This window comes from Pholis gunnellus, assembly GCF_910591455.1.
Source record: "Pholis gunnellus genome assembly, chromosome: 3".
Lineage (NCBI taxonomy): Eukaryota > Metazoa > Chordata > Actinopteri > Perciformes > Pholidae > Pholis > Pholis gunnellus.
The window spans coordinates 4,381,604-4,407,878 of record NC_136529.1 but is presented as its reverse complement, the minus strand read 5'-3'; the positions used below and the strand labels follow the sequence as shown (position 1 = coordinate 4,407,878).

Genomic DNA, 26,275 nt, shown 5'->3' with positions numbered 1-26,275 from the left:
CGCCCCAGCTGTAACCAGCTGACAGCCAGCCGATTGAATCATAGCTTCCGATCGGCCACGCACCAATCACAGCCCACTCTCACTTCACGGAGGTTTATTTAAATATGGCTTCCTTCTCACTGATTCATTCTACATCTACGCTGCTACAGACCACACTGCTGGCGAAGCTTCGCCTCCTCCACCACAGCCTCCACCTCTTTGTTAGTTCATCTCTGGCAAATGTTTGAAATGTATTTTAAAAAAATGTACCACTGTCCTGTAAACCCAGGGGGGTTATTGCTCGTGCTCCCGGTCTTAGCTCAGTAGCTGCTGGCTAATCCGGGGAGCATTCAAAGAGCGGAGCCATTATCGCCAAGTTTAACTGTATTCCATTTGTTGCAATAAATGGTTAAAATCTATAACGAGAGTGTTCCTGACTGTGTGTAAAAAAGAAAAAATATATAGTGCATGGTCGTTAATAGCAAATGACTGACCTTTGGTTCTCATTGGTACATGGAGTTTGATGATTTAATTCCAAGCATGACGCTGCCCAACTTCAATGTGAGCAGAGGTCTAACCAGACCAAATGAAAGGGCCTTTTACAATTTCACCTATCCAATGAACAAACTACTCATAGGCTAGCTAAGAAAATGACCTGAAACGGGAGGCATCAGAGACTCTAAATGACATAAGGGGCTTTACTTAGATGTTTTCTTACTGATTGTGGGATGATGACACTATATGGGGCGGGGTTTTAGCAACACCCCTATGGGACAAGCAGCACTAAATGGGAAAAGTCAGAGAAAGTGTGATCTACATAGCAGCAGCCTTAACCAACATACCATACTTTTAGCCCAGGCAGTACAACAAATTCAAAGAAAAAAAAAAGGCAAAACAGACACTTTAGGTTTAGGTTGTCATGGATTTATTCAATGTCAGTATGGATGCATAGAAGTAGCTTTTGATGTCAGCACAAACACACCCTTAAAAGAAGTACAGTACAGCTTCTGAAGACTTCAGTGTTGTTTTTGGCACGCAGCGTTCAACTGAAAACGCTGGCACGACACAGAAAGGAGCTGATGAGCTGGAATCTGGGATGGCATTAAGGGCAGGCCCCGCATACAATAAGTGATATATTCAGAGTCCTAATTAAAAAGGTAGACATTTTTCAGCCGCATTCAAAAGCAGTGCGCCAGATCAAAGGCTAATTAGCACCGACACCTAATGTGCCCCCCCCCCTCACAGTTTCATTATGAACATGTCCAACATGAGAACCCGAACACTGCTTTTCATGCTCTTCAAAGAAGGGGCCTTTTAACCCTTTGAGTGACACTCCTGCTCTTAAACCTTTGCTCAACCAGAGCGGTGGAAGATAATTTGTCTGAAAGTACATTGGAAACTCACTACAGCGGCACCTGCCAGCTGCAAAACACATCTAATGCAATGTAAGACGGAGACCACAGAGGATTTCATTATTAAAACATTCACAGCGACATTAACGTCTCTTCTAATTTGGTGAACAGCTTCGTCTCGTCTGTTCTCCCTGAGCTTTTCCGACGCTTACTCAGCACTGCATGAGGAATCCGATGTCTGCATTTCTCTTTGCATTCCACAACTTTGCAGCGGCTGAGCAGTGCATGTCTTGTTGTACTGTGCAAGGTGTGCAACCAAAGTGTTCTCATTCCCGACTCGACAAACACACGGCAGCTTGGTCAGTGGCCCTCGGCGTCTGATGTACGCACCGAGGGACTTTTTTTTTTTTTGCGAGATGCCGCCAGATCCTACACACTGGCCCTTTAAGAGACAAAATGCTTTAGTAACTTTGGGGGGAAAAAAATCACATCGGGCACCCTTTAAGCATAAACTCTAAAGATTGAGTGGCTTTAAACACAAAAAGTCATTAGCTGAACTGATTAATGAAACTTTGTCAACTCTTATGATTACAATATCTAGAAGAAAAACACTTTACACTTGAAGTAATAAAACAAAACGGCAATGAGGAATGAAGAAGACATTATCTTCAGTAAGCACGTTAAATATCCCCATCACATTAGTTTTCATGTGCAATCCTCTCGTGTCTCACCTAATAATTAACCCATGTATATGTAAGAATGTCAAACCTCTTTACAATTTCATGGACTAGTAATGTATCGCATCATTCACAAATGACATTATTACATTTCCTGAGATGACAGAATACTTCTCTAAAGCGCTGCCCGAACATCCATTAAACATAAAACCCATCTTTGTCCAACTGATGAAAATGTAACCAACTCTTTTTGTGGCAGAGGAGAACTTGACTGTGATCAGGAGAGTGCTATTGTTTCAGTAGGATCTTTTGTCTCTGAAGGATTATTCCCTTTGAGTGATTCCCAACTTATACATCAACATTTAAAACAATTAATTACCAAAACTAATGTTAGTTAGTTCACAACTCTCAAATAAACACATAGAACTGTTCAATATAAAGTTACTTGAGTGCCGTTAAACGTCACAGCTGTGGATGACGCACATGTGAGTGTTAATGCCAGGATGACAGCGTCTCAGACAGCAGTGAATTTCGATCCAACGGATCCAGAGCTAAACGTCATGCTGGTCACCAGCGATGATGATGATGAGCCCTCCCCCTCCAGGGCCTCTGCTCCAATCAGGCCCTGAAGGTGCAAGTTGAGGATGGAGTCGGCGATGATGCGAGCGGTTTTCTTCTGATACCCCCCAGACGTCACCATGAGTATGGGGAGGGCCCGTCTCCTGGCGGCTCTGAACACGATCTCGTCTCTCTTTATGATGCCCTGGCAGAGAGGGACGAGAAGAGATCTGGTCGGTGAGTACGGGGCCTTAGGTGGTACAGTTGGGTCCATTTTTCCCCTGTCGTTTGATTTTATGCAAACTGGCTGAACCTGCATTTGTCATCGTTATGTGTGCTGGCAACTTCAAAAAGTAGACCACATCAGCAACCTGTGCCGATGTCATGGCTGTGCCGTCATGGTGCTAAAGCCAGCTTGTTTTGTATTAGCAATAACGTCACCATGCAATAACGTCACCATGCAATAAGCAATTTGACAATGTCTTTAACATAATATCATGTTTGTTTATAGGAGGACTAATGGAGCCACTGGTGTCTGGCGCAGTTAATGCCGAGACAAGGCCCGCAAAGTCAAGGAGATCAAATTTCAGTAGAGGTTGGCGGGGGGGAGACGGCACACGTTGTGTTGGTTTACCGGAAGGTTCATGTCTTTATTTTGGGGTGACGACAACGACGGGTTTCCACCAGCCATTGCATTGCAAGCCCAGCGGCCCGTAACCTAAATTACAAATCCTGCTATGGCGAAGGCATGACCCACCCTACTCTGCCTCCGATTGGCTAGTACGTCCTTGGTTAGATTGGTTAGGTCCATTTGACTCTAAATGGACCTTCATTTACTAAATGAACATCATACTGTATTGAAGAAGACTTGAAACTAGAGATTGAGACCATAAACTCATGTTTACAATGTTTACTGAGGTAATAAATCAAGAGAGAAGTAGAGTCATTTTCTCATAGACTTCTATACAACCAGAGGAGTCGCCCCCTGGTGGCCAGTAGAGAGAATGCAGGTTTAAGGCACTTCAGCATTGGCTTCACTTTTCAGAACTGGTTGGTTAGATTAAGGCATTAGGGTTGGTTCGGGTTAGGTAGTCACAATAGAGGGATTCGGAATATTGCGGCCCGTAACATTAGTCAACTTGCGTGTCTTGCTTGCCACCTGCTGATTAAAGTGAACGGGGTTAGACTCGATGTAAGCGACAGCTTCACAACATGGGCTGACCTTTAAGGTGGACCAGCCAGTCTCGTTTTTTTGACAAGCTGCTGCACCTAGTGGTACAATATGGTTTACCTGTCCTGTGTTTGGCTTAATATCAAATCGTTATTAAAATGTTGACACCGGCCCAACCCTGTTGAATAGCACCAGTAACTTATCTGAATTGTGTCAGGCTGCTGTCAAATGCTTCTACCCACGCTCCCCTCCTCACCTGAGGAGAGAGGGGAGGCCTGTTCATACATCTCACCGCTCCACTGTGGAGCAGCAAACCTCTCAGGAAAGAAACACACATTCTTGTTTGTCTCGGGATTGAAAGTGGGAACAGCTTGTGTCCAAAATCCCATTGATTAGGGAGCAATTTGTAGCACAATGACGGATTTTGAACATTATTCAGCATGACAGAAACACATGTTCAACCACAACTTTAAATAACAGTTACTTAACTGCAACAAGACGTTTTTTTTAAATTCTATTTCAGGCCATATACAAGCCCAAAATTCTCTGCAACACACATCAGCAAACCATCCCCACTAATGCATTCTGCAGATCCGCCTTATTTGCTCCAATTATTCTCTGGAATTTGCGGGATCACTAGCAGGGTATGTCTACACACAGGAACTAATAAATCCACATTTGGCTCATGCGGATCTGCTCCCAGTATGCTTTCAGATTTCCTGACAAATCAGCTGCACAAAGTGCTCACGTGACCCGACACAGCTGAGCCTGCCACCTCCACATTCAGACGTTTCTCCTACCACCGCAGCACTGCAGATAAAGAACTGTTTAGTCAACAGTAATCTGTATGTAATGACATCTAAATGCAACCAAATGTAATGGCAACCAAAATGAACACAAATCACAAAGATTGGTAGTTGTGTTTGGAATCATTTTGAGGGAGTTTTGAAGTATAGTTGCCTAATATTGACAGTTGTTCTCTCTCTCTCTCATCACTGCCAGTGTAACCACTGTTAAGAGTTGATAGTTGATTTCGGAAAGATACAACGAGACCAAGAGCGAAAGTAATGCAACAAAAGTTTAAAGCTGAAATACAGAAGATACGCTCACTTATTTTGTGACAGTTGTGAAAGTGGAATAGTTATTTCGGGCGTGCAGGGTTTACAGTCTCCTTCATTGTTTTTACAAACAATGTTATAGTAGGCGAGAAGTGAACTGCAACTCCCAAAGAGCATGTTGGTGAAGAACATCCCATCTCCAGAAGAACGTTGTGAAGAAACTAGGGATGTCAATGATTAATGGATTATCGGTTAGTTGCTGTTAATTATTTAACAGATTCAAAACAGATGACCCTATAATGCAGAAGATGACCAGCTGTAAAACAAACACACCACCCTGCCATCCGGGGAAGAAAGAAGTCGTGGCGTGCCTCGCTCTGCTCGCTGAGGCCGTCTTGTTGACCAACTCCGAAGCATCAAGTTGTTGTTTGGTGGCTTTATGGTTCAGCTATCTGAGGCTCATGCTAACGCCAAACTGAGCGTTATCCACACAAACGTGGTGAACGCTCCCCGGCTCAGAGTGCAAAGTGTGAAGTCCATTTCAGACCAGCTGAGCAACTTTTTCCAGGAGCTGGGCTAACGTTAGCTAGGGTGAACTACACATCAGTCCATCATGTCGATCAGGTGTGCAGATTATTTTATATAACACAGGTCAGACTGAAGTCTGTTGTCGGGAAGATTGAAGTAACCTGTTTTGCACTCAATAACAATACAGGTTATTTATTGTTGTAGGATAGAGCCATTTTGATTAAAAGTGAATTCAATGTCTGACTCATGGTGTCCTCTAAGGAGGCTGGAAGTTGTGCAGCTGTTTGCTGCGTGTAACACTGCAGGACACAACTGTCATACTGTTGTTGAATAGCGACAGACGGGAGCTCCGCGGCTTTAAATTAAGTCATTCATTTGTGTTATTTAGTTTGCCATTCAAGTAACTTGTTGTTTACTTGATCTGTCTCAACTCCTAAAGCTGCTTACTCTGATGTTGCGCCCAACATGGGTCATTTCAGTGGTTCAAACTGTTTTCTAATGGTAATACATACAAAACAAATGTCTTTAGACTATCGGTGAAAGAAATTGCTCAACTTTAACATTCTGGGTGAAGTGTACTGATGCAGCACCTGTGGTGATATGGAGAGTCCTCCGAGGGGGTCCCCATCCAAGACGTCCGTCCCCGCGTTGTAGACGATGATGTCGGGGCGGACCTCGTTCAGCGCCCCTTCGGTGTGGAGCTCTACCTTCTGGAGGTACTCCGAGTCCTCTGTGCCCCAGTCCAGCTCCACCTTCCTCTTTATGGCTCCTGGAGGAACGGAGACATCACGAACACCCTCATAGGTACGAAAGGCTAATAATATCTGCAAGATTTCATGCATCAGGCAGAGTAAAGGCTTAAAAAGCGAATTTCTGCTTGGTGAATTCTTATGTAATGTTCAGGTAGGTAATTGTGTTTCTCTATCTATAGAACGCACAGCTGTGTAAATCTGAAGCAAAGCTTTACTGAATGAATATGTGTATTTCAAATAATTAATGGCAAATGATGAAAAAGGGTAATTAGGAGACCAAATGTTTTAAAATTCAAACAGTATTAAGCTGCCAAACCAGGAAAGAGCAATGCAATATCATGTGAAAGAGATTTCTGGGTAATTTTTCCAAGAAGACTTGAAAGAGGAAAAAAAAAAAAATGTCCAAAAAGTATAAGTTTTGGTCTTTGAAAGCACAAGGAAATAACGGTGTCTTGGATAAAAAATATGGAGAATGGAGTTTTTTTTTTATCTTAAACAAGCCAGGATGTACATTTTATGTCACTTTATTGAGGGGTAGAGACGATTACAAAATTCAATTAGTTGCAGAGCGAAAGATAGCCGACGGACAGGGGAGAATTGTCTTAACTGTGACGTTTCGTCCCCCAGTTGTTAGAATTGTGGCGCAATCATAACATGTGGTTACTGTCGGATCAGCTTTAATGTAGTGACAGATTAGTGTGCATAAAAGCCATGATTATAGTGTTGTGTGGACTCCTGTGTGACAGATTTCCTGCTAAGTGCTAATAGAGCTAGGGGTAGTGCAGAGGTAAATCTGAGTGACATCTAGGGACCAGAACTGGATGAGGGGGCCCCCTCCACTCCAACCAGACATCAGGAGCAGTGTGGAGCAGAATACACATGACACATTAAGTACCCCAGAATGAAAAATACACATTTTTCCTCTTACCTGTAGTGCTATTCATCAGTCTAGATTGTGTTGGTGTGAGATATCTGCCGTAGAGATGTCTGCCTGCTCTCTTAATGTATGAGAACAAGATTGCTTTCGGCTTGTAGTGCTCAAAGCAATGTCTCTTTCAAGAAATCATGACCCGGTTCTTTAAAATAATCCACAGATCTTTCTGTGAGCAGTTTCATGTACTGTAGGAACTATTCTCTTTCTACCGAACTACAGAAGGAAGCGTGCATCTACTCGTGGAGGAAAGTCTTAAACCTGCATTCTTGCTAAAGAAGTCAGGTTGTATAGAAGTCTATGAGAAAATGACTCTACTTCTCTCTTGATTTATTACCTCAGTAAACATTGTAAACATAAGTTTATGGTCTCAATCTCTAGTTTCAAGTCTTCTTCAATACAGCATGATGTTCATTTAGTAAATGATGGTCCATTTAGAGTCAAACAGACCATAAAGCAGGGTGTTTGCTATTTGACAGGTCGCTGCCACTACCGGAGCCGTATACGGTGTCTCTACGTCACTCCTCCGCAGTCATAATATGGGAAATTTCGTTCATTGGTTCCAAAAAGCCAAGATGGCGACGGACAAACTTGAGGCTTCAAAACTGCAGTCCACAAACCAATGGGTGACGTCGCTATGACTACGTCCACCTCTTGTACAGTCCATGCTTGTGACAGAGCGAGATGTATACATTGATGGCATCCTCCTAGGTCTAACTGTAATGTTAGCTAGCTCGCTTGGTATCGAGTACAGATACACACTTCCTTCTGTGGAGTGATACCGTTGCCAGGTGTAGTAGTGTTGAAAGAAAATAGTAACACGGTCTGTGGATTATCTTGAGTAAACGGGTCGTAATTTCTGGAAAGAGCTGTTGCTGTTGAGTTTTTAAAAGGCCTTTATTGGCACTTCGAGCACCACAAGCCATGTGTTCCTTTATATTGAGAAGGCAGAGATCTCTACAGCAGATAGCTCAAACACTCGGCCACTCACACCAAAACTCTAGATTGATGAATAACACGACAGGTAAGAGGAAAAATATGTATTTTTGATATGGGGTGAACTTTCCTTTCAATCATATCAAATTTCTAGGAATACAAAAGGGTTCTCTTTTTAGGAACACAGAGGTTAAAAAGCGACTATGAGAAAACACCTGATGGTGCAACCACTCACTTTTGGCATACCCGTCCCCAGGATATATGTAGCGATTATATACATCCATGATGTACACTCGCCCATCGTCCAAGAAATCGCGCTCGTGTCCGTTTCCCTGCGACAGAGTGTAAACACAAAACTCGTTAAAAAACAAAACAAAACAAAAGCACTTTGTGTACAAAGTAGGTGACATTATAAAATACTGCCATTGTGAAGGATTGGGCAATTAATTAAAAAGTATTCGAAACTCTAGCAGACCTAAGTTGGATTAATCAGTTTTTTTCCATTGCCCCTGCAATGTACCTAAAAGCACAACAACAAATCTATACAAAGCTGTAGGCATTAGACCACAACCAGACCCAGTTTGCAGTGTGAGATCATTTCAGAAGTTCAGTGAGCATGGTTGCACCTGACATTTTTGCTTAAAGGCCTCTTTTCTGCTCACGGGCAATCCTGACCAGGCGGCATCCTGCGGTTCTGAAAAGTGAAGCCAATGGGGAAAGTGCCTTAAACTTGCATTCTCTCTAATGGCCATCAGGGGGCGACTCCTCTGGTTGCAAAAATAAGAAAATTACCCTTTTTCCTCACTTGATCTATTACCTAGGTAAACATAGTAAACATGAGTTTATGGTCTCAATCTCTAGTTTGAAGTCTTCTTCAATACAGCATGATGTTCATTTAGTAAATGATGGTCCATTTAGAGTCAAATGGACCATAAAGCAGGGGACGCTTTAGTGCGGGGCTACCTTGCTACCTTGGCATCATTGTGATTGACAGTTTGCTACCACAGCGTTTTTCGGTCTGGGAGTTGTCCACATTTTCAACTTAGAACTTTAACCCTTTCACAGTGTGTTTTCACTTCATGAAAGTTAATTGTAACATTTTGGTTGCCTAAAAATGTCTTATTCAGCATTCTGTTCCGACAGGTTGCTTACAGAGCCATATGCAGCGTCTCTATGTTACTCATTCGCAGTCATAATATGGTAACTTCCGTTCCCTTGTAACAACAAAAAAAAGAGGGAGGCGGCCAAAGTCCAAGATACACTGCCACTTAATTTATTTAAAGAGGAATTTGACTGAATTTTATATTCTATAGATATCACAATAATTTCATTATTGTGAAAATCTGATATTGTGACAGGCTTAGTTTCCCAACCTATATTGTTTCATGTCGTATATTCCACCCCAACCTCGTGTCAATTAATGTGCTTGGACATTATGTGTAAATACATGTGTTTACACTATATGCTCCTCTACATGCTAACACGTTACCTCGGACTCTCTTCACAGCCAATGCTTTCTTCTTCTTTCAGGGCTCCAAACTAACTTTTTCACTTGTTGCAATGGAGCTCCAAACTTGATGATTTGGTTGCACCCTTTTTTTTGGTACAGCATGTTATTGGCCCTCTCCGTCTGCACCATCATCATCAGTAGCGTCCCGAGTTGGAACCCCTCGTTGTCTCTCCATCCCCACCAGCCTCCTCATCTCTCTCTTCATAATGCTTTTTTGTAATAATCAGCTATTGATTAGTTTCAAACCCCTGCAAACAAGGCGTACGCACCTTATCCTAGCGCACAGAATAGTGTCCATCACTAGTGAAGTGATCTTACTTTCTTTCCCACTGTGTCCATTTCCCTCGCTGCCTCATTCTAACTGCCTTCCCTGGTCTTCCCTCCTCGACCATGTGTTGGATTTCTGACTGCATCAACTCCCTCCTCTCCCTTGATTTGGCCTTTTCCTCAGCTTGGCTGCTGAATGCATCCGACTTCCAATTGTCCAGTCGTTACAGCCACCACAATGTCCTTGTGGTGCAACCTGGACTCTCAAATTGCTGTCTTAGCTGAACATTTCCATCCTGTGCAGACCTCTATGCCAGCAGTGTTGACCTTGACGTCCATGCAGTAGCACTTGTCTCACTGTGGTTACCTTAAATTCCTCGACTGACCCCCCCCCCCCCCCCCCCGATCAGGAGTTAGAGCTTGGTTCATGAGCTATATGACAATGCCATTGAAGGTTTTTGGGACCCATTGCCCATCTTCTCAGGTACCCACTGATGTTCCCCTCCATTGCCTCCACTGTTGTCATGGGAGACTCTTGGCAAAAAAACCTGTTGGTATACCCAGGTTTTGCATTTCCCTGTTCACCATTTTCATTCAGTCTTGCATTCCAATCTCTACCAGTTCCAGTCGTCAAACTTCACTGGTTCATCCGACAATGTTGGGCTATCCTCTCCTCCTTATTTATATCCTTGACAGTCCTCCTTATTTATATCCTTGACAGAGGGCTCTCTCTCTGTGTTGGCAAACTGGTGTTCACTCAAAGCGCACTGAGGTTATTTCCTCGCCGGTGTTGTTTTGGTATCATGGTAACTCTTCAACCAGCTGACATTCGATCACACAGTAAAAGATTGTATTCTCATGATGGCATTAATGCCAGTGCAATAGAAAAAAAATTATGTTTGATCATGATTTTTTTACCAGCCCTGTCATCAGGGCTGTAATTAGGATTTTACTGCATATCCCCAATATTTCTCTCGTTCCCAATTATCTGCTGAGAGGGGCACTTCAGGCCCATCTCCATGCAGATTTGCTCTTCAGTGAGTAGAATACACTGAATGACTTTCTTTAAAAAGGAAATTTAGCACCTTTTATGTCAACGTCCAATCAGTGCTGGTGGTAAATGTAGTCAATTGAAGCATTCATTTCTCACTGCATGCTATATTGACAGAGAAAGCAAAGTAATCTATTTGCGATTAAGGTAAGGTGTGAGTGCAAGTTATGATTCTCCACTGATTATTCATCCATACATCAACTGGACAGAATTTTAGAGACACTTTTTGATATCTACCACCCTAGAATGTGCCACAGAAGTGAGTCCGTACAGTTCAATTATTGGTATCGGTATGTGTGTTGTTCACCCAGTGTCGATGGAAAGGTCAACTATCACTGTTTGCCTTTATTATGGTGAAGAGTAACATTTTCTGTCACGGTGGAGGTAAAAATGTATTTGACTCATAAAATCATCCTCTGGGTGCCTTATCACACTCACTGTATACACTGCTCACAATAGACAGACAGAGATATGCCTTCACAGCAGGGATCCAGCCTAGCTTGTCAGAAATTGAACCAAAAATGTATCATTATTGTTTTGTTGCTGACTCGGTAAAAAAGCAACACAGCTGTCTAGGCCTTAATCTTAATTCACATGAGGGCAAGAGAACTTTAAGTGTTATGTTTCGGGGCTGTAATTAGGATTTTACTGCATATCCCCAATATTTCTCTCGTTCCCAATTATCTGCTGAGAGGGGCACTTCAGGCCCATCTCCATGCAGATTTGCTCTTCATGAATTATTTACTCCGCATCTGTATTGATCCCCTGCTTGTGTCAATAGGTAACGGTGCATCATTACCAACGAGTCATAGCCCCAGATGAATACAGCTGTATACCTGGAATACAGACATTGACCTCGGGAAACTTGAGACTTCATCAATGGGTGTGTTAACATGGACACGAGTATCCCGGTTATGAAGCTTATCCCAGTTTAGCTGTGCTGCAGTACCACAGGGCTTCTGCTAATGCAACCCATTTATAATGTACAGTTGCCGTTGGGACAAAATTTACGTTTCATCTTTATTCCAGGCCGCGAAAAAAATACAAATTATTGGCTTGAATGGCAATACATTTACAAAACCTGAGAATTGATTCTCAAATGAACAGACAACTGTAACTAAAACAGAAGTTACAACCCTCAGCATAGCTCTAAGTAAATCATCTGAGTTGTTGAGAAAGTCATAGAGTACAGTTTCCCCAGTCAATACAGCACGGAAAATGGCCCAAATGACTTCATTCTAGCCAATGAAAGGACAAAGATGACATTTTAAGATCCTCAACCGGTAGCAAAATGGGTGATATGCTTTTTTTGTATTTATAGTTCAGAAAGAAACAAACACAGCTCAGATTTCTTTTGATAAAGATTTTCGTCTTTGTGAAACGTTTTCATTTATTTCAGGAGTTTCTTTTGGCTTTGCTGGATTAAAAAAATCAATTAAAAAAAAAATCAATTATCATTGGTACAACGGGGAATTTATCAACACATCTTTTCTTAATTAAAGTCAATGGGAGACAATCACATTGGTCAATAGGACTGTGTCCAACTATACATCCCTGCACACCGAATGATGATGAAATGTGATGGGTCTACAGGCCATATCGAACAATGAATTAAATAGCAAAAGTGGTACTGCAGCCCTTTTTTCAAAAACACATCACAGTGTAAACAAGCCCAAACATACAAGTAGGTGACATTACTGCAGATATCCCAGTGATAGTCCAATATTACCCAGACCTGGCCTGCACTCAGCTGTTTGCCAGTGGAGATATTTTTCAGATACATTCCACTGAATATGACAGTAAGGGCCAATTTGGCCCGCGGGGGAGCCTCATTGATTGGCGTTGCGGTAAAAAGGGGTGGGATTGGGGGTATTTTATCATCAATGTCAGCTCCTAAGCAGCGATGCACATTGACACAGCGAGAGAGAGGTGATGGTATCGGCTCACCTGATGGGCATCCAGATCGATGATGGTAGCCCTGGAGATGCCTTCCACTCTCTCGAACAGAAACTGAAAGACAGACGGAAAAATGTCTGCTTTCTCTCTGAAGATGACACACTCACAGTTTGGATTCTTTCAAAGGGATTCCAGAGTAAACCCCACTTTAGATATTAAATTACATTTGAGTAGAAGTGCAGAAATGTCCACAATAACCTGGTTAAGCTCATATCAATCCTCTGGTTAGTGGTCTTACTCTGACTTTTATTGAACGGAACCTCTTCAATAGGTGCATTTAAACACATGACTCCTTTCTGTTTTGTCTGCTAACTCGAACGTGCAAAGCATGATGTCCATCAGCTGCAGGATTTTGAATATTAATACAAAAAGAAGAAAGCCAAATTGTGTAACGTTGGCTGAACAGCAGCCACTGTGGCAATTCTAGGATAAGTGAGACCAAGCCCCCAGGAACAGTGCTGGGCTGTGTGGCAATTTTGACCAAAGTCACAATCATGTCACACCCACGATCCCAAAAATATTTATATACCATCATTAAGGATACAGCTGTTAAATGTATTTTTTCCTTTTACCTACTTAGATGTATTTTGCCATGCATAAAATATAGACTATAACCACTTTTAAGTCTCACATTTGTATGAGTCAATTATGTTTGTGCCATTCATGTGTGTGGGGACTTTGCTTAGTTAATCTTGTCTGTAATGCCCAAAATCATGGAAGGTTAAGCGAACCTGTAAGCTTTTTTTGCCGCATGCACCCGTTGACCAACTTTCAGGAGTGAATGTGACATCATCTTGGAACAGTATTATTAATACTCCCATTGGATGTTTTTTTGCAGTTTGCTGCCTTTTAATAGTCATTGTTGCTAGGCAACCAATGAATGAGTTTTAACGACGTTAGTTTCACACAAACCATGAACCGTACGTTTCCTAGTAGTTAACGGCTCAGTTTTAATGAATGAAAACAACTTACCCAAAATCTACCGAAAGTACCGCACTAATTTACCTCCTGGCTGTCTGCTGTTCAGATCATGTTAACTACGGTTGATAAAGTCATGTTGCTCCGGGTATCTAGCCAAAGTTACCGCCTTGAGGAAAAATAAAAAACGCTAATGACGTCGGGCGGGCGCTTTCCTACTCTGAGTGTAACTCGAGGCGTTCAGGTCGCTCCTGTGAAAAATGTGAGGTGAAAAAAAATGCGCAAAACTCTCATTAAAAATGTTTACAAAAAGCGTGCTCTGCCTGATCAGATGCCGATTAGTATAATGTGAAGCTATCCTTTAAGTTTGCTAACATTAGCTACCATTACCTGCCATAAGCTACGGGTCATACCAGACCAATTAAGGCTGTAGCAGCAAAACTATTGAATGATTCGTAAGAGGAAGACTGTTATTTCTTCTTTCAACAGTAACGTGGTCTCGCTTTAATCAAAAAAGACCTCTAATCAAACGCTTAGCCACTAGCCGGTGTTTGAGTGAATATTTCCAATGAGAAAAACATCATGCCCGGTCGGGCTTCAGCCTTACCTTGATGGCCAGAGTGATGTCGGCGTAGGCACAAAAGCCCCCTCCTTGGTCGCTGGAGCAGTGGTGGAAGCCTCCTCCTGGGAAACAGGAAATCCACCGGCTCAATATCAGGGGCATTAGACGAGCCGAGCAGGTCACTGCACATCTAAAAGCGGTCTATCATTCCAAAACGGACGTAATTGGTCCCAGGGCTGTTATTGAGTTTATTGCAGCTTATGAAAATTGCCGCTGTTCCCCTGTGGTATCACAATGGGTGTATTCACACCAGAACGTGACCGCTCAAACGCGACTAAAATGCTTGAAGAGCGGAGATGTTCAGAGCAGGGATGAAAAAAAAAGAGACTTTTTTAAATTGGGATGATAACCATTCATTCAGGTTAAGAGTTATACTCCCCTCTGCCCTGCTGTGCTCGTGTTCATTAAACCGGAGAAAAGAGAAGAATATTAATAAAAGCCAGGAAGGTGACGGGTGAAGTATGATTACCATTCATTGGCTGGCCTCCATGAACAGCCTCAACCTCCACATCCTCGTAGTGTTGAGGCACACAATATGCAGATGTCAGACACATTTGAATAGCCTTTATATATCTTCATAGTTTACTCCCCCATTCATCAACATAAGGTGCAAAGAAGCTGAGTAAGCAGGAGGTGCAAAGTAAAAGTCTGATGCAGCTTTTCTTTCTGTTCCCCTTCTTGGCACAAATAATAAAAGGATGGCCCTCGCTTTTTTTTTTTTTTAAAAGACCTCCTGCGTGATCAACCCGGCCTCTAATGACAGGGGAAATGTGTTGGAACTGTTCTCAAACTCTAAAAAGAAGTTCAGTGACGTAGTAGGATCTGGATGAAAAAGGTTGCAGCCTGGCCTCAGACTTTTAAAATACAAGTTGGACTTAATTTAAAATAATTCAGGCAGCAATGACATTCCATCACAAACGTATTTGGCAAAGAAGTTGTAGGATACAAATGTACTCTGACAGAAACATATTGGACGTGTATCGGTTGAGTCCAGTTTATATATTAAGTGTATCTGTACAGAAACTCACTTACCTACATTTATAGCCCATCCTCGATCGACAGCCAGTTTTGCTGCCTGTGGAAGACAAAATATTTCAGTTCAATTCTCAAAATCAACATAGACAGATGGATAAAGATGACTATTTCTGAGTGAAACAGAATATAAATGTATCAAATAAAATGACCTTTTCCCAAATAACCACAAAATTCAGCGACAATCATTAAGTGGCTTTTGCGCTCACAAGAAATAAATCGTGTTTACTGAACGACAACCAAAAAAAACCTCTCTCTTTATGAAATTATAAGCATGTCTCAAGGTGATGCATTGAAAATGCTGCTTTTCAGTGCAGGGCAACGATCCCGATAAAACACTTCTAATTCTGTTTGTGTTTACCACAGCGTCTGTTTCTCTGCCCTCCAACCATGAAGGTACAGAGCTTCTACATCTGCATACAGAGAACCGGAGACGTATGAGTGCTTGTATCCCAGTTATCTGATTAGAAGGCATCGTTAATATCATGAGTAACATTAAAGCTGCTGTTTGATGTGTCCTGATGGGAGAGGACCAAATGGCCTACATGAAAAAGCATGATTTTAAACTGAGAGTTTAGCTGTCAAATTAGCCAATCAGTCAGTTTGTTCCATTTCTGCCCTACGACCACTCAATCACTTGTTGCTATGGTGATTTGCTCACTTCTCAATAACCCAAAGACTGTGACTCCTATGGCAGGAGTACGCATTGACCGTGAGATCCACGCAATTTCACAACACACATTTACAACTGATAACCTCGTGTCAGGAAAACACTGATAGTATGTGACACAATGAAAATGTCCTCATTTTCAAACTCATTAATTCTTCTTCTGAGGTTAGTTGAGATTTGATTGCATACAGGGAAGCGACAGTTTCAAGGGCCCTTCAAATCGATCATAAAGTCAAATAATATCCATTGCTCTGCCAGTGCTATGTTCTTATGCGAGTGCTCTGGTAACAGTAGCCTAATGTCTAAGAAGGGTTTTTCATGAGAGATAAAGCAGTGTTTGGTGGGCAACAGCCTATGGAGCTCAACACAACACCAGCAGAGTGAACCATGTGCTGGACTGATGTAACGCGGGTAGACAGCTTGGTGAGTTTGATTTGGCTAGTTTGTATAAAGTGTATCATACAACGACTTCTAGGCGATTGCTTGCATACGTTGCCTTTAGTTTTTTAATTAGAATTAAGTGTTTTTAAGAAGCTTTAGAACACGTTGGTTGCGTACATCACCGGCTGTAGGATGGCTCACTTTTTTTGTTTTGGAAGGTGTGTTTGGCTAACAGCTAACAGCTAACGTAATCAGTACACACACTGCTGTAACTATCTGCAACTCAGCTGCTGCGAAGCGGGTACACAGCTTTATTTGTTTTTTTTGGCAAGATTGCATAAAATGTCTTATAGTCCGACAAATACCTTCATTCATTAACGCTTTTACAATTTTAGGTTGTATTCCATCACACAAAACAGCAGTGATTGATTACAACAAGGAAGTTAAAGAATATGATGAGATACTGATTCATAGTTCTTCTTAAGAATTAAGAAATTAAAAGCTGTAGAAATGCCTACAAAATCTGTATTTAACTGTAAATGATCTCATTTTATGATGCTGTTTGTGTGCTGGAAGCTGCATTTGTGATCTGTGATGCACCTGCAGAAGCTTGTATTTTGTGATGGAGGTAACAGATACTCTACCTTTATTTGATAGCAGTATACTACGGAACATGTGTTCTTATGACAAATGAGGGCAATTAAAAGGAAGATGGGTTAAAATATGTTAATATTACAAGCTACAGACATGAAGAGAATGGGGCTCTCAGAAACCTACCATTATTGTTCCTCCAGTCTGTGTCCGCAAAGGCCTCAACACTTTCCGCTGCACCAGGAAATTAGGCAGAAACATCAGAGGTGGGATTTCTGTGATCGTTGCCACCTTCAGAGACCACTGAAGAAGAACACAATAAACACAGTATATACATAGACCTTTTATCTGGGCTATGACTCTATCCATTGTCAGGAAAACAAAACCACACATGGACCTCGTTGACGGGAAAGTGCAGAAAGCCCAACAGAGGGTTTCAATGTGAGCCCACCAGGGTTTGGATATAAAAGCTGTACCCGAGCTGACTAAAGGAATGCACCGGAATATACCGGAATGCTGCCGGTGGGCTTAGTCTTGAGCCTCGACTCTCACATGAAAACAGGATAGCACAGAGGAATGCTAATTCACAACACAGTACACAACAGGTCCCTCTCTTGAGCCCTCCATGATGTACCAAGATACCTTCACGAGATGTTTACAACACTGACTGTATGGCGATTACGCGCCTAGGAAAACATACTAAGTAGTATTATATTTCATTTCTAACAATAGATGCCCCTAAATGCTACATACGGTTCCTTTAAAAGTGGGAAGGTTCTTGTTGACTCAAATGACCCAGAGAGGTACTGGTCGGAATATGCTTGACATGATTGATCTGAATGAGGACGAACTCCCTTTTGGGAGAATCCAGTGCATTTCAATGAGAACTCTCTGCTTTGTTATGCGTTGCAACATGAGAGGAGAAAAAGTGAAATAGAGAAAATCCCAGACAACAAACTCTTTGAATCACATTGATGCCAGTATTACATGGGAGCATACAGTAAGATTTCATCGTAATAACTAATGAAGCTCTTCAGTACTACTGAGCGATGCATGTAATACAGGAGATGAACTGTAGTGAACACGCCATGCTGTCGTAGTGAGAGGTGCACTAAAGGTTGGCGGTGTGAGGGGGAAACAAAGCTACCTTTAAACTGTTGAGGTAGCGTTTGGTGTGAACCACCAGCAGATCCTCTTCAGTCGCTTCGCGCGCTTCCACGATGTTCCCGTCGGTGACCAGCTGCTCCTCTGAGACAAAAGGCATCGTTTGATTAGGAGTCAAATAGATCGAGCAGGAGTTTCTTTACAACTTTTGCGCAAAACTATTTTCACAAGGCTAATGTTGCAATTTGAAAGAGGATGGAAGACTGTGGGAGGAAGCCGAGGGACCCGGAGAAAACCCACGGCAACCCGGGGAGAACATGCACACCGCACACAGAGGCTACGTTCACACTGCAGGCAAAAAGTAGCACAAATTACAGTTGATTTTTGCACATATGTGACAGATTCTTTACCATTACAGTGTGAACAGCACAAATCACATGGAATCTGATCTTTTTTTTGACTTTTCGAATTGCAAAATAGGTCCGATTGTTCTCAATGCGATCTCTGAAGTCATTTTAGAATTGATGGGACTTTTACGTCACTCTAGCTCGACTTTTGTTACAACACTGTAACGATGGCGCCACAAAGCACCAGCATTAAAAATGTGTCTCTCTTGTTGTCATCTGCTCAAGAATTCGCTGGCTTCCACTGCACATCAACTTATAAATGAACGAACGGGACCGGTTCACACTGGGATCTGGTATTTGCCACATTCACAAAATAATGGAGAAAATCTGATCGGAGAATTAAATCTGAATTAAAACATGCAGCCAAGGATATGTTTCAGGTAATTTGGTCAGTCATTTACTTATTTTCTTTACTATAACTGCTTTTATATTTTTCTGTATTATTTCTATTATTTATCCAAGTAGTTATTGAACTTACTCACCAACATTATCATTTTTTATTTCTCTCTCCTCCTCGAACATCCCTCTGTTCACAGTTTTTCATATATACATGTATGATAGATGAACTGTACTTACACTAACTGTACGTAAGGTGCCACCTGCCCATCAGGACTATCTAACATTCACACGCTGTAGGCACAGCTACGGTGTACTTACATGTACAATACTCCCACAATCAGAAATCAGATCCATATTCAATTCATAACGTTGGTTTCACAGTTTCTCGTGTCGATGTCTGTATATTTTATTTTGTCACACGTTTTTTCTTTCTAATAACCTGTACGTCACAATGACAATCGTATTTCCATTACATAGTCTCTCCACCAGGGGGCACTGAAACATATAACTGAAATGTCCTGCCAAGACATTCAGGAATCCTTAGAAAATACATTTAAAAAAACATAAATGGGCCAATATATCAAACGCGTCGGATTGTTTTTATTAGTCGAGCAACAACCATATCTGAAAGCAGACCCAGTACTGACTATACATTAGTCTTAGAAATAGGGCTGGGTGACAGATCAACATGATTACATATCCACTATTTACATATTTGTGTAATATCAAAGTGCATTACTTCAGAGTATTTTCCTTTTGATTTTTTCTGTCGATTAAAATACAAACCAGTCGGATCAAAGTGATGAACATGGATTGAGAGTTTTGATAATGGTGTTTAATGTACTTCGGTAATAATTGCAACATATTGATATCGAGATAATGGTGCAATAACTTAACAACTACACTGACAACTCACTGCAGTAACATTGAGTTTTACAAGATGCAGATAGAACGCTCCTCCCATCTGCCGCTCTGTCTCTCGTTTTCTTACCTTTCAAAAAGTGAATGACTTTCCCCCACTTCCCTGCATCAAATGGATGGAGCTTCTCAAGGCCCATGAAGGTGATGTTGTAGTCTGGGTGGTACACGATGGGCAGACATGTTCGAGGGATGCTGGCGTACAATTCAGTGTGGTGGGAGCTGAAAACACAATGTCAAAATAAAGAAATAAAAAAAAGCACTGCTGCATTACATTCTACATGGAGCTATTTCCCCTGTGGCTTGATAAGCATTCTTGGAACGGTCATGTTTGCGTTTGCTTCTCACCTCCCTGTCCCTTCATTATCTGCTTTGTGAGCCATGTTGTTCAGGCATTGCTACTTTCATCTGGAGGGGAAAGTAAGAAGATTACAAACGAATAATTAAATTCATTCACATAAAACTACTGTACATTTTTACCGCAGCTCTCAAGACATTCATGATTCTGTTTGAAAATAAGATTTCATTTAGCAACTAGTTTGTAGAAATTACCATTATATTAACGTCACTGCGCAAGCAAGAATAGGGGACAGTACACTATTGTGAATCAAGAGTCCAATTCTTCGCGCATGCGCAATGGTATGTGTACGTTTTCACAGACGCAACTGCACAAGGAAGCGTGAGAACCGACAAACACACACACACAGACACAGCCTCCAAACGTGTTTGTTTTGACATTTCAGTGTCAAAGATAAAAGCGTCACCACGGCTAATGTATAAAACGGGCCGGAACTGTTTTAGAGGACAGAAACTAGCCACAACCGATGTGTCTCACCTGTCACTGTGTGCGGAATATCGCAGGTCACCGAGCAGCTGCAGGAGATTAATGAAATGAATAGAGACGGTCAATGTTTGTCCTCCCCGACAGGCTAAAAGCTCGGCTTGTTTTGTCGTTAGCAAGCTAACAGAAAGAAAACGTTTTTTCTCTACTGTTTTCAGTATCTCTCAGCTGCTCCGCTGCGTACGTAGAATGCGCGCGAGCTCGGTCCCTTTACGCCGCTACCGCACACGCGCATTTAAAGCAGAAGACACAATGCTGCGGTCGAAAAGTTATCTCCTAACGTCTATTCCTAACCACTTTCCCTTGACCTCGATGGAAAACGTCATGGAATCAAGGAAAGATATGAAGGAGAATGCATGAGGAGTTAGGAAAAGACAACCTCACTTTCACTAAACTACGTAATTATGAAGTGACGGCGGTTGTCACTGACGTAGATCTGCCAATGAAACTACAACTAAGAAGGACTACAAAAAGCGCAACTAATACATGCACCTGTTAAATCTATTGTGCTACAGCATGCAGGCTTTATAAAACGCTCCTTCTGCTTCACTCGTGGTGTGAAGGAGAGAAACCGGAGCTCCTTCTTCCTGCTGCTGTCACACTGAACAATCAACATGCTTCAGCAGAAACTGATGATTCACTCGTGCAATATCAATGAAGCTGTTCAATAACAATATTTACTTTGTGCAACAATGTAGATTAAACGCTTCAGTTAAGTAGCTTTTGAACAGGTTAATTATAGGCCGATTGTTTTTATAATGATGCTTCTCTGTTATTGTCATTCTTTGCTGTTTAAGAGATATTTCATCGTGACTCGTCTTGAAGAGGATTGATTAACCTTGGTACCGGTCTCATTACCCTAATTGGGTACCTATTGGCTGTATTAAAGATTAGATTGAAGATCAGATTATTGAGAACGAGAATTGTTGTTTTTGGTAGTTTGATCGATTTTTTTGACACCACTCGCATTACTGTGAAGCCCCCTCTTCTGCATCTGATTGGCTAATCCTTGTAATATATATTTGTTATGTTGCTGATGAACAAGATTGGTGGATGATAGGTATAAGGTTAATGACTTCAAGCAGCCTTCTTGTATCGTGCTCTCATATATAAAGAAAATGTCCGGATTATGATAGATTTTCTTCTTATTGATGGAATAAAATTACCAATCCGTAGGAAATTGAACTTTTGACGTGTTGTCATAACTTAATGTTAACATGAATGTTGCTTTGGCACACCGATTAACAAGAAAATTACATTCATGAATGTCATGAATTTTGCTTCAGACTTATTGTAAATGTCCCCCTCCGGTTCAATGAAATCATTGTGGTGAACCCCTGAGTTGCTTTGTGGGCTAACTTTCACTAGACATTCAGACAATACCGAATGGAACGTGGACACGTCCAACGAGAGAGTCGGTAAGATGTCAGTCATCACTGTACCTGCGCGAGCCCACACCGTCCTGACAAGAGCTGACGGTAATCAACGGAAATATGGAACACCTGTGTGGCAGGATAATGTGTGCGAAGGCTTCAACTTTTCTACGCATTTGTGTTTTCATTTCTCGAACTGATAAGCGAGTTATACTTTATGAACCAAGCATGCAGCTCTGTAGCAGAGTTCAGCTTCTGATTGAAACAAACACACAAAAAAATCTGTCACAGCGAACAGCTGTGCGGATAAAATATGGTGGCTCCTACTTGCAACACGATGAGCAGCTTTCACTTTTCGGTCAGTGTCACTGGTTGATTATGCATGTGTGCTCAAATGGAATTACAATTGCTAAACACAAGAATGAATGGTCTCTAACACATGCTTAAAATAAGCCACTTTAGCCACTAACGCTCTCCCATAATCATCATGATAAATGACTCAATAACAATTATGCTAACACACTCTTCAGTAATGCTACTCAGTGGATTAATTAGTGCATATTTGAGTAACGTCGTACTTCACACATAACACATGGGTGGCATTAATAGGAACTTTGGAGGTTATTAAGTAGGAGCTCCAAAAAAGTAGTCAGGGGTGAAGAATGTGTGGAGTCATCTTGGATTGTTATTCTATTCCAAGAATGTTTCCACCCACAGGCACAAAGAACCCGTCATGACAACATAACCGGCTCCGCTAGTCCATGTCAATGTGTCCTTGGGCAAGACACTTAACCCCAAATTGCTCCCTCAGGCTGTTCCTGTGGTGTATGAAGAGGTATGAATGTCAGTTAGAGTCCTGATGGGCAGGTGGCACCTTTCATGACACCATCAGCGTATGACTGGGTGTGAATGGCTGAATAATGGAATGTAGTGTCAAAGCGATTTGACTGGTCGGAAGACTAGAAAAGCGTGATAGAAGTCAGTTTACCATTTCTGCCATTGTATTTCATGCATACCATGTGCTGTGATGGTGGGACAAAGACACTTTGCTGTTAGCTTCATTGAACATGATGCCCCGGGCTGTGTGCCGTACCCTAATAATATCTCAGCTATTAGCTATAGCTCTCCTTTGGTGGCAATGTCGCTCTCAATATCTATCTGATGAATTGCCATAGAATCTTTTGGCGGCATTCATGGTCCCCAGAGGATGTTTCCTGCTGACTTGGTTGATATTTGTGTTTTGGTGGATTGTCTCAACAAGTATCTCCATGAGATTTGTTACCAGTCGTTGACTTTATATAAACAGTGGTAGTCGTCATGACGTCACTCATTGGTTTGTGGACTGAGGTTGTCGCCATCTTGGTTTTTGCAACCAGTGAATGGAAATGACCATATTTGGACTCCGAAGAAGTGACGTAGAGATGATGTATACAGCTGATGTATGTAGCCCCGCCCTAAAGCATACTCTGCTTTATGGACAAATCCACAGACAACTCCTAGGCTGGACAACACTGTGGCAGAGACCTGTCAATCACAAGGTAGCCCCGCCCTAAAGCATACCCTGCTTTATGGTCTGTTTGACTCTAAATGGACCATCATTTACTAAATGAACATCGTGTTGTATTGAAGAAGACTTGAAACTAGAGATTGAGACCATAAACTCATGTTTACAAGGTTTACTGTGTATCTTTTACCTGTGTAATGTTTACTGTATCAAGTGAGAAGTCGGGTCATTTTCTTCCATTTTTTAACGGCATCTTGCAATGCGATCACTCTGGCCGCGACACCAAATTGGACCAGTAACGTGAAGTGTGTGTGGGGGGGGGGCACTGTCCCCTTTTCCACTTCCTACCAACCTTGCTCGGACCACACCTCTCTTTGCACCCAGCCTTCTGACACCAACTACCTGTAAGGTTTCAGGACTCCAAATCGTCCGGTCATGGGCCTAGTGCAGGTCTAAAGTTGGGGACCAATGGCTTTCTTGGACTCCTTTGCTGGGACCACGGCCATCTTCGAACTCAACCTTCATTTTGATCTGAGCTACACATTTTGTGTCTGCATCTGACTCGGTTGGGACAAAATCAGTCCACAGAAAGACAGAAATGTAAACAGCTAACATTTGCTGTTCAAGTCACGGCCAGATCCCTAAAAGTTTCCTCGGGCTCTTTTCATTTCTCGATTTTTTTTCTGCCTCCTTTGCGAAAGTCTTAGCGGCACTGGTGACATTTGAAAGAGACCTGACACACAGCTGCAATAATCTCAAACCATGGCAGGACTCTAAAATGTGACAGTTCCTTTTGTATACACAAGTTGTAGTGATTTAAAATGATCAAACTTTCTGCCCTTTGCTGCCGTTAGCGTAGGTTCTTTTCTAACCGCATTCCTCACTAATTTGTCGTATTTCATGTTTTCAAAAAGAGGACAAGAGTGCATTTCATATATATCAAATCAATCATATACATGTCACTCTTTAGTGCTGCACACATATAAATTCATTCTTGTCACATCATGCCACTTTGTGAATTGAGTTGAAAGTATTTACTGTCAAGCTCATGTGACAGAGATGATGAAATACAGCGGAATAACAGCTGGTGCAGCTGTGCCGCACGTCATATTGGACAGACATAGATTTAATATGACGGCTCTGAGGCAAGGATGTCTCATTTGGTTAAATGCTTGTTGTGTCCTCCTCGCCTCCTCCACTTGCATCTCAGGTGGGAGGGACTAAGACGCGAGGAGAGGAGGCAAAGGAAAGGAATCAAGGACGTGCAAACTGGGAACTGGGAAATGGGAAAGGCCCCTCGTGCCCCCCGTTTCCCAGTGCTCCCTGTCTCTCTCTCTCTCTCTCTCTGTTTGTGTTTAGTGGGTGCTTTTCAATCTGCTAACATGTGTCCTCAATTCCTTTCCTCGCCTCCTCTCCTTCTCTCCTTGTGTCTTAGTCCCGTCCCACGAGAGATGCTATCAGACGTCAAAGGCAATTGAATATGACGAGTGGCACAGCTGCATCAGCTGTCCATTGTGTTATAATACAGCTGTATTTGATGATCTCTGTCAGATGAGCATTACAGTGTTCATGACCACTTACATATTTAAGATGAATTCAATTCAATTGCAGCGGTCTCCCTTTCTCGTTCTCCCGACTGTGCTAATCACACGCACCTGTCTGCAATCAGCTCATCACCTCTTCCAGTCAGCTCACCTGCCGCTCACCAGCTCATCAGCTTGCAGCATATCTAACCTTCGGCTCTTCAACCATTCCTCGCCAGATTGCTGTCTCAAACCCACCGGTAGTACTTCAAGGCCAACTCAGGATTTATGTATTCCTCGTGTTTTTTTGTGTCTTTGTGTTTCATATTACTTATCTGTTTTCCTGTGTGTACCAGGACCATCACTCGCCTGTCTGTCATCTCCCTGCAGGCCTGCCAGCAATCTACTAGCTTCAGAGCTACCACTGCTAGCCACGCTCCTCCCTCGTTCCCCACCCCCGCCAGCCCCACTCTCCATCATATCCACACACACACATACCCCTCGTGACCATAAGTTTTCCCATTCATCGGCCTTACATGTTGATGCTATACTGTTACGATAAAAACTCTCTTCTTACCTAAGCGGCAACCTCTGGTTTTGACGAGTGAAGCCAAACCGTGAAGGTTCTTAAAGACTCCTCTGGTAGCAAAAAGAAGTCTGATTGTATGGAATGGTATTGAAGCCTGGTTCCAGATCTGTGAATTGCTGCTCATCTTCTTCAGTCGTCAAAGGGTTTCACATTCACGGCCGTCTGCTGAATTAGACTAATGCAGCTGGATAGTTTATCAAAAGTCACCTTTCAGAAATAACATCTCTCACATTGGTGAAGTTTCTTTGATTGTAGTGGAAATGGTTCAGCAGCATTACTTTTCTTCTCTTTTTTTGTGATATGGCTAATGTGTTAGAAAACAGCAGAAAGAAAGCAACGTTAGCATTCATTTGTCATCATGTTTCTGGCCACCTTCATGAATATACAATAGACCGTAAGAAGTCAACGAAGTCACCGTGACGTCACCCAGTGGTTTGTGGACTAGAAGTGACACCAGACGGTGGAGCTATGGACACCCAAATGCTTAGTTAGGACAATTTTAGGTGACCAAAATGTTACTATTTACTTTCACTAAACTGAAAACATTGTGAAAGTGTTAAAGTTCTAAGACAAATCCACAGACAACTCCTAGGCTGGACAACACTGTGGCAGAGACCTGTCAATCACAAGGTAGCCCCGCCCTAAAGCATACCCTGCTTTATGGTCTGTTTGACTCTAAATGGACCATCATTTACAAAATGAACATCATGCTGTATTGGAGAAGACTTCAAACTAGA

The 26,275-nt window shown here is 42.1% G+C and overlaps 1 protein-coding gene across 2 annotated transcripts; it reads right to left on the bottom strand.

The window, feature by feature from the left end:
• Nucleotides 1-903: 903 nt before the first annotated feature.
• hdac11 (histone deacetylase 11) lies at nt 904-20,917 on the bottom strand. Of its 2 annotated transcripts, none has more exons than XM_079157027.1 (11): nt 20,544-20,917; nt 20,057-20,116; nt 19,782-19,930; nt 18,088-18,188; nt 17,127-17,243; nt 15,299-15,341; nt 14,252-14,328; nt 12,718-12,780; nt 8,178-8,274; nt 5,914-6,092; nt 904-2,771 (listed from the first exon to the last, which is right to left on the bottom strand). In XM_079157027.1, exons 2-11 carry the CDS (start codon nt 20,089-20,091, stop codon nt 2,523-2,525), a joined length of 1,110 nt encoding a protein of 369 aa, XP_079013153.1. In that variant the 5' UTR covers nt 20,092-20,116; nt 20,544-20,917; the 3' UTR covers nt 904-2,522. The 2 variants fall into 2 exon arrangements, with proteins under 2 accessions (XP_079013153.1, XP_079013154.1); XM_079157028.1 differs by lacking the exon at nt 20,544-20,917 and adding an exon at nt 20,261-20,293.
• Nucleotides 20,918-26,275: the final 5,358 nt, after the last annotated feature.

Bases quoted from the DNA above. Each gene is read 5' to 3' on its own strand.
- hdac11 (XM_079157027.1), bottom strand. From the start codon at position 20,091: ATGGCTCACAAAGCAGATAATGAAGGGACAGGGAG. The intron at 8,275-12,717 runs GTGAGCCGATAC...ACTCTGTCGCAG, and splicing joins TCGATCTGGATGCCCATCAG to GGAAACGGACACGAGCGCGA. The intron at 6,093-8,177 runs GTGAGTGGTTGC...CCGTTCCTCCAG, and splicing joins TGGGGACGGGTATGCCAAAA to GAGCCATAAAGAGGAAGGTG.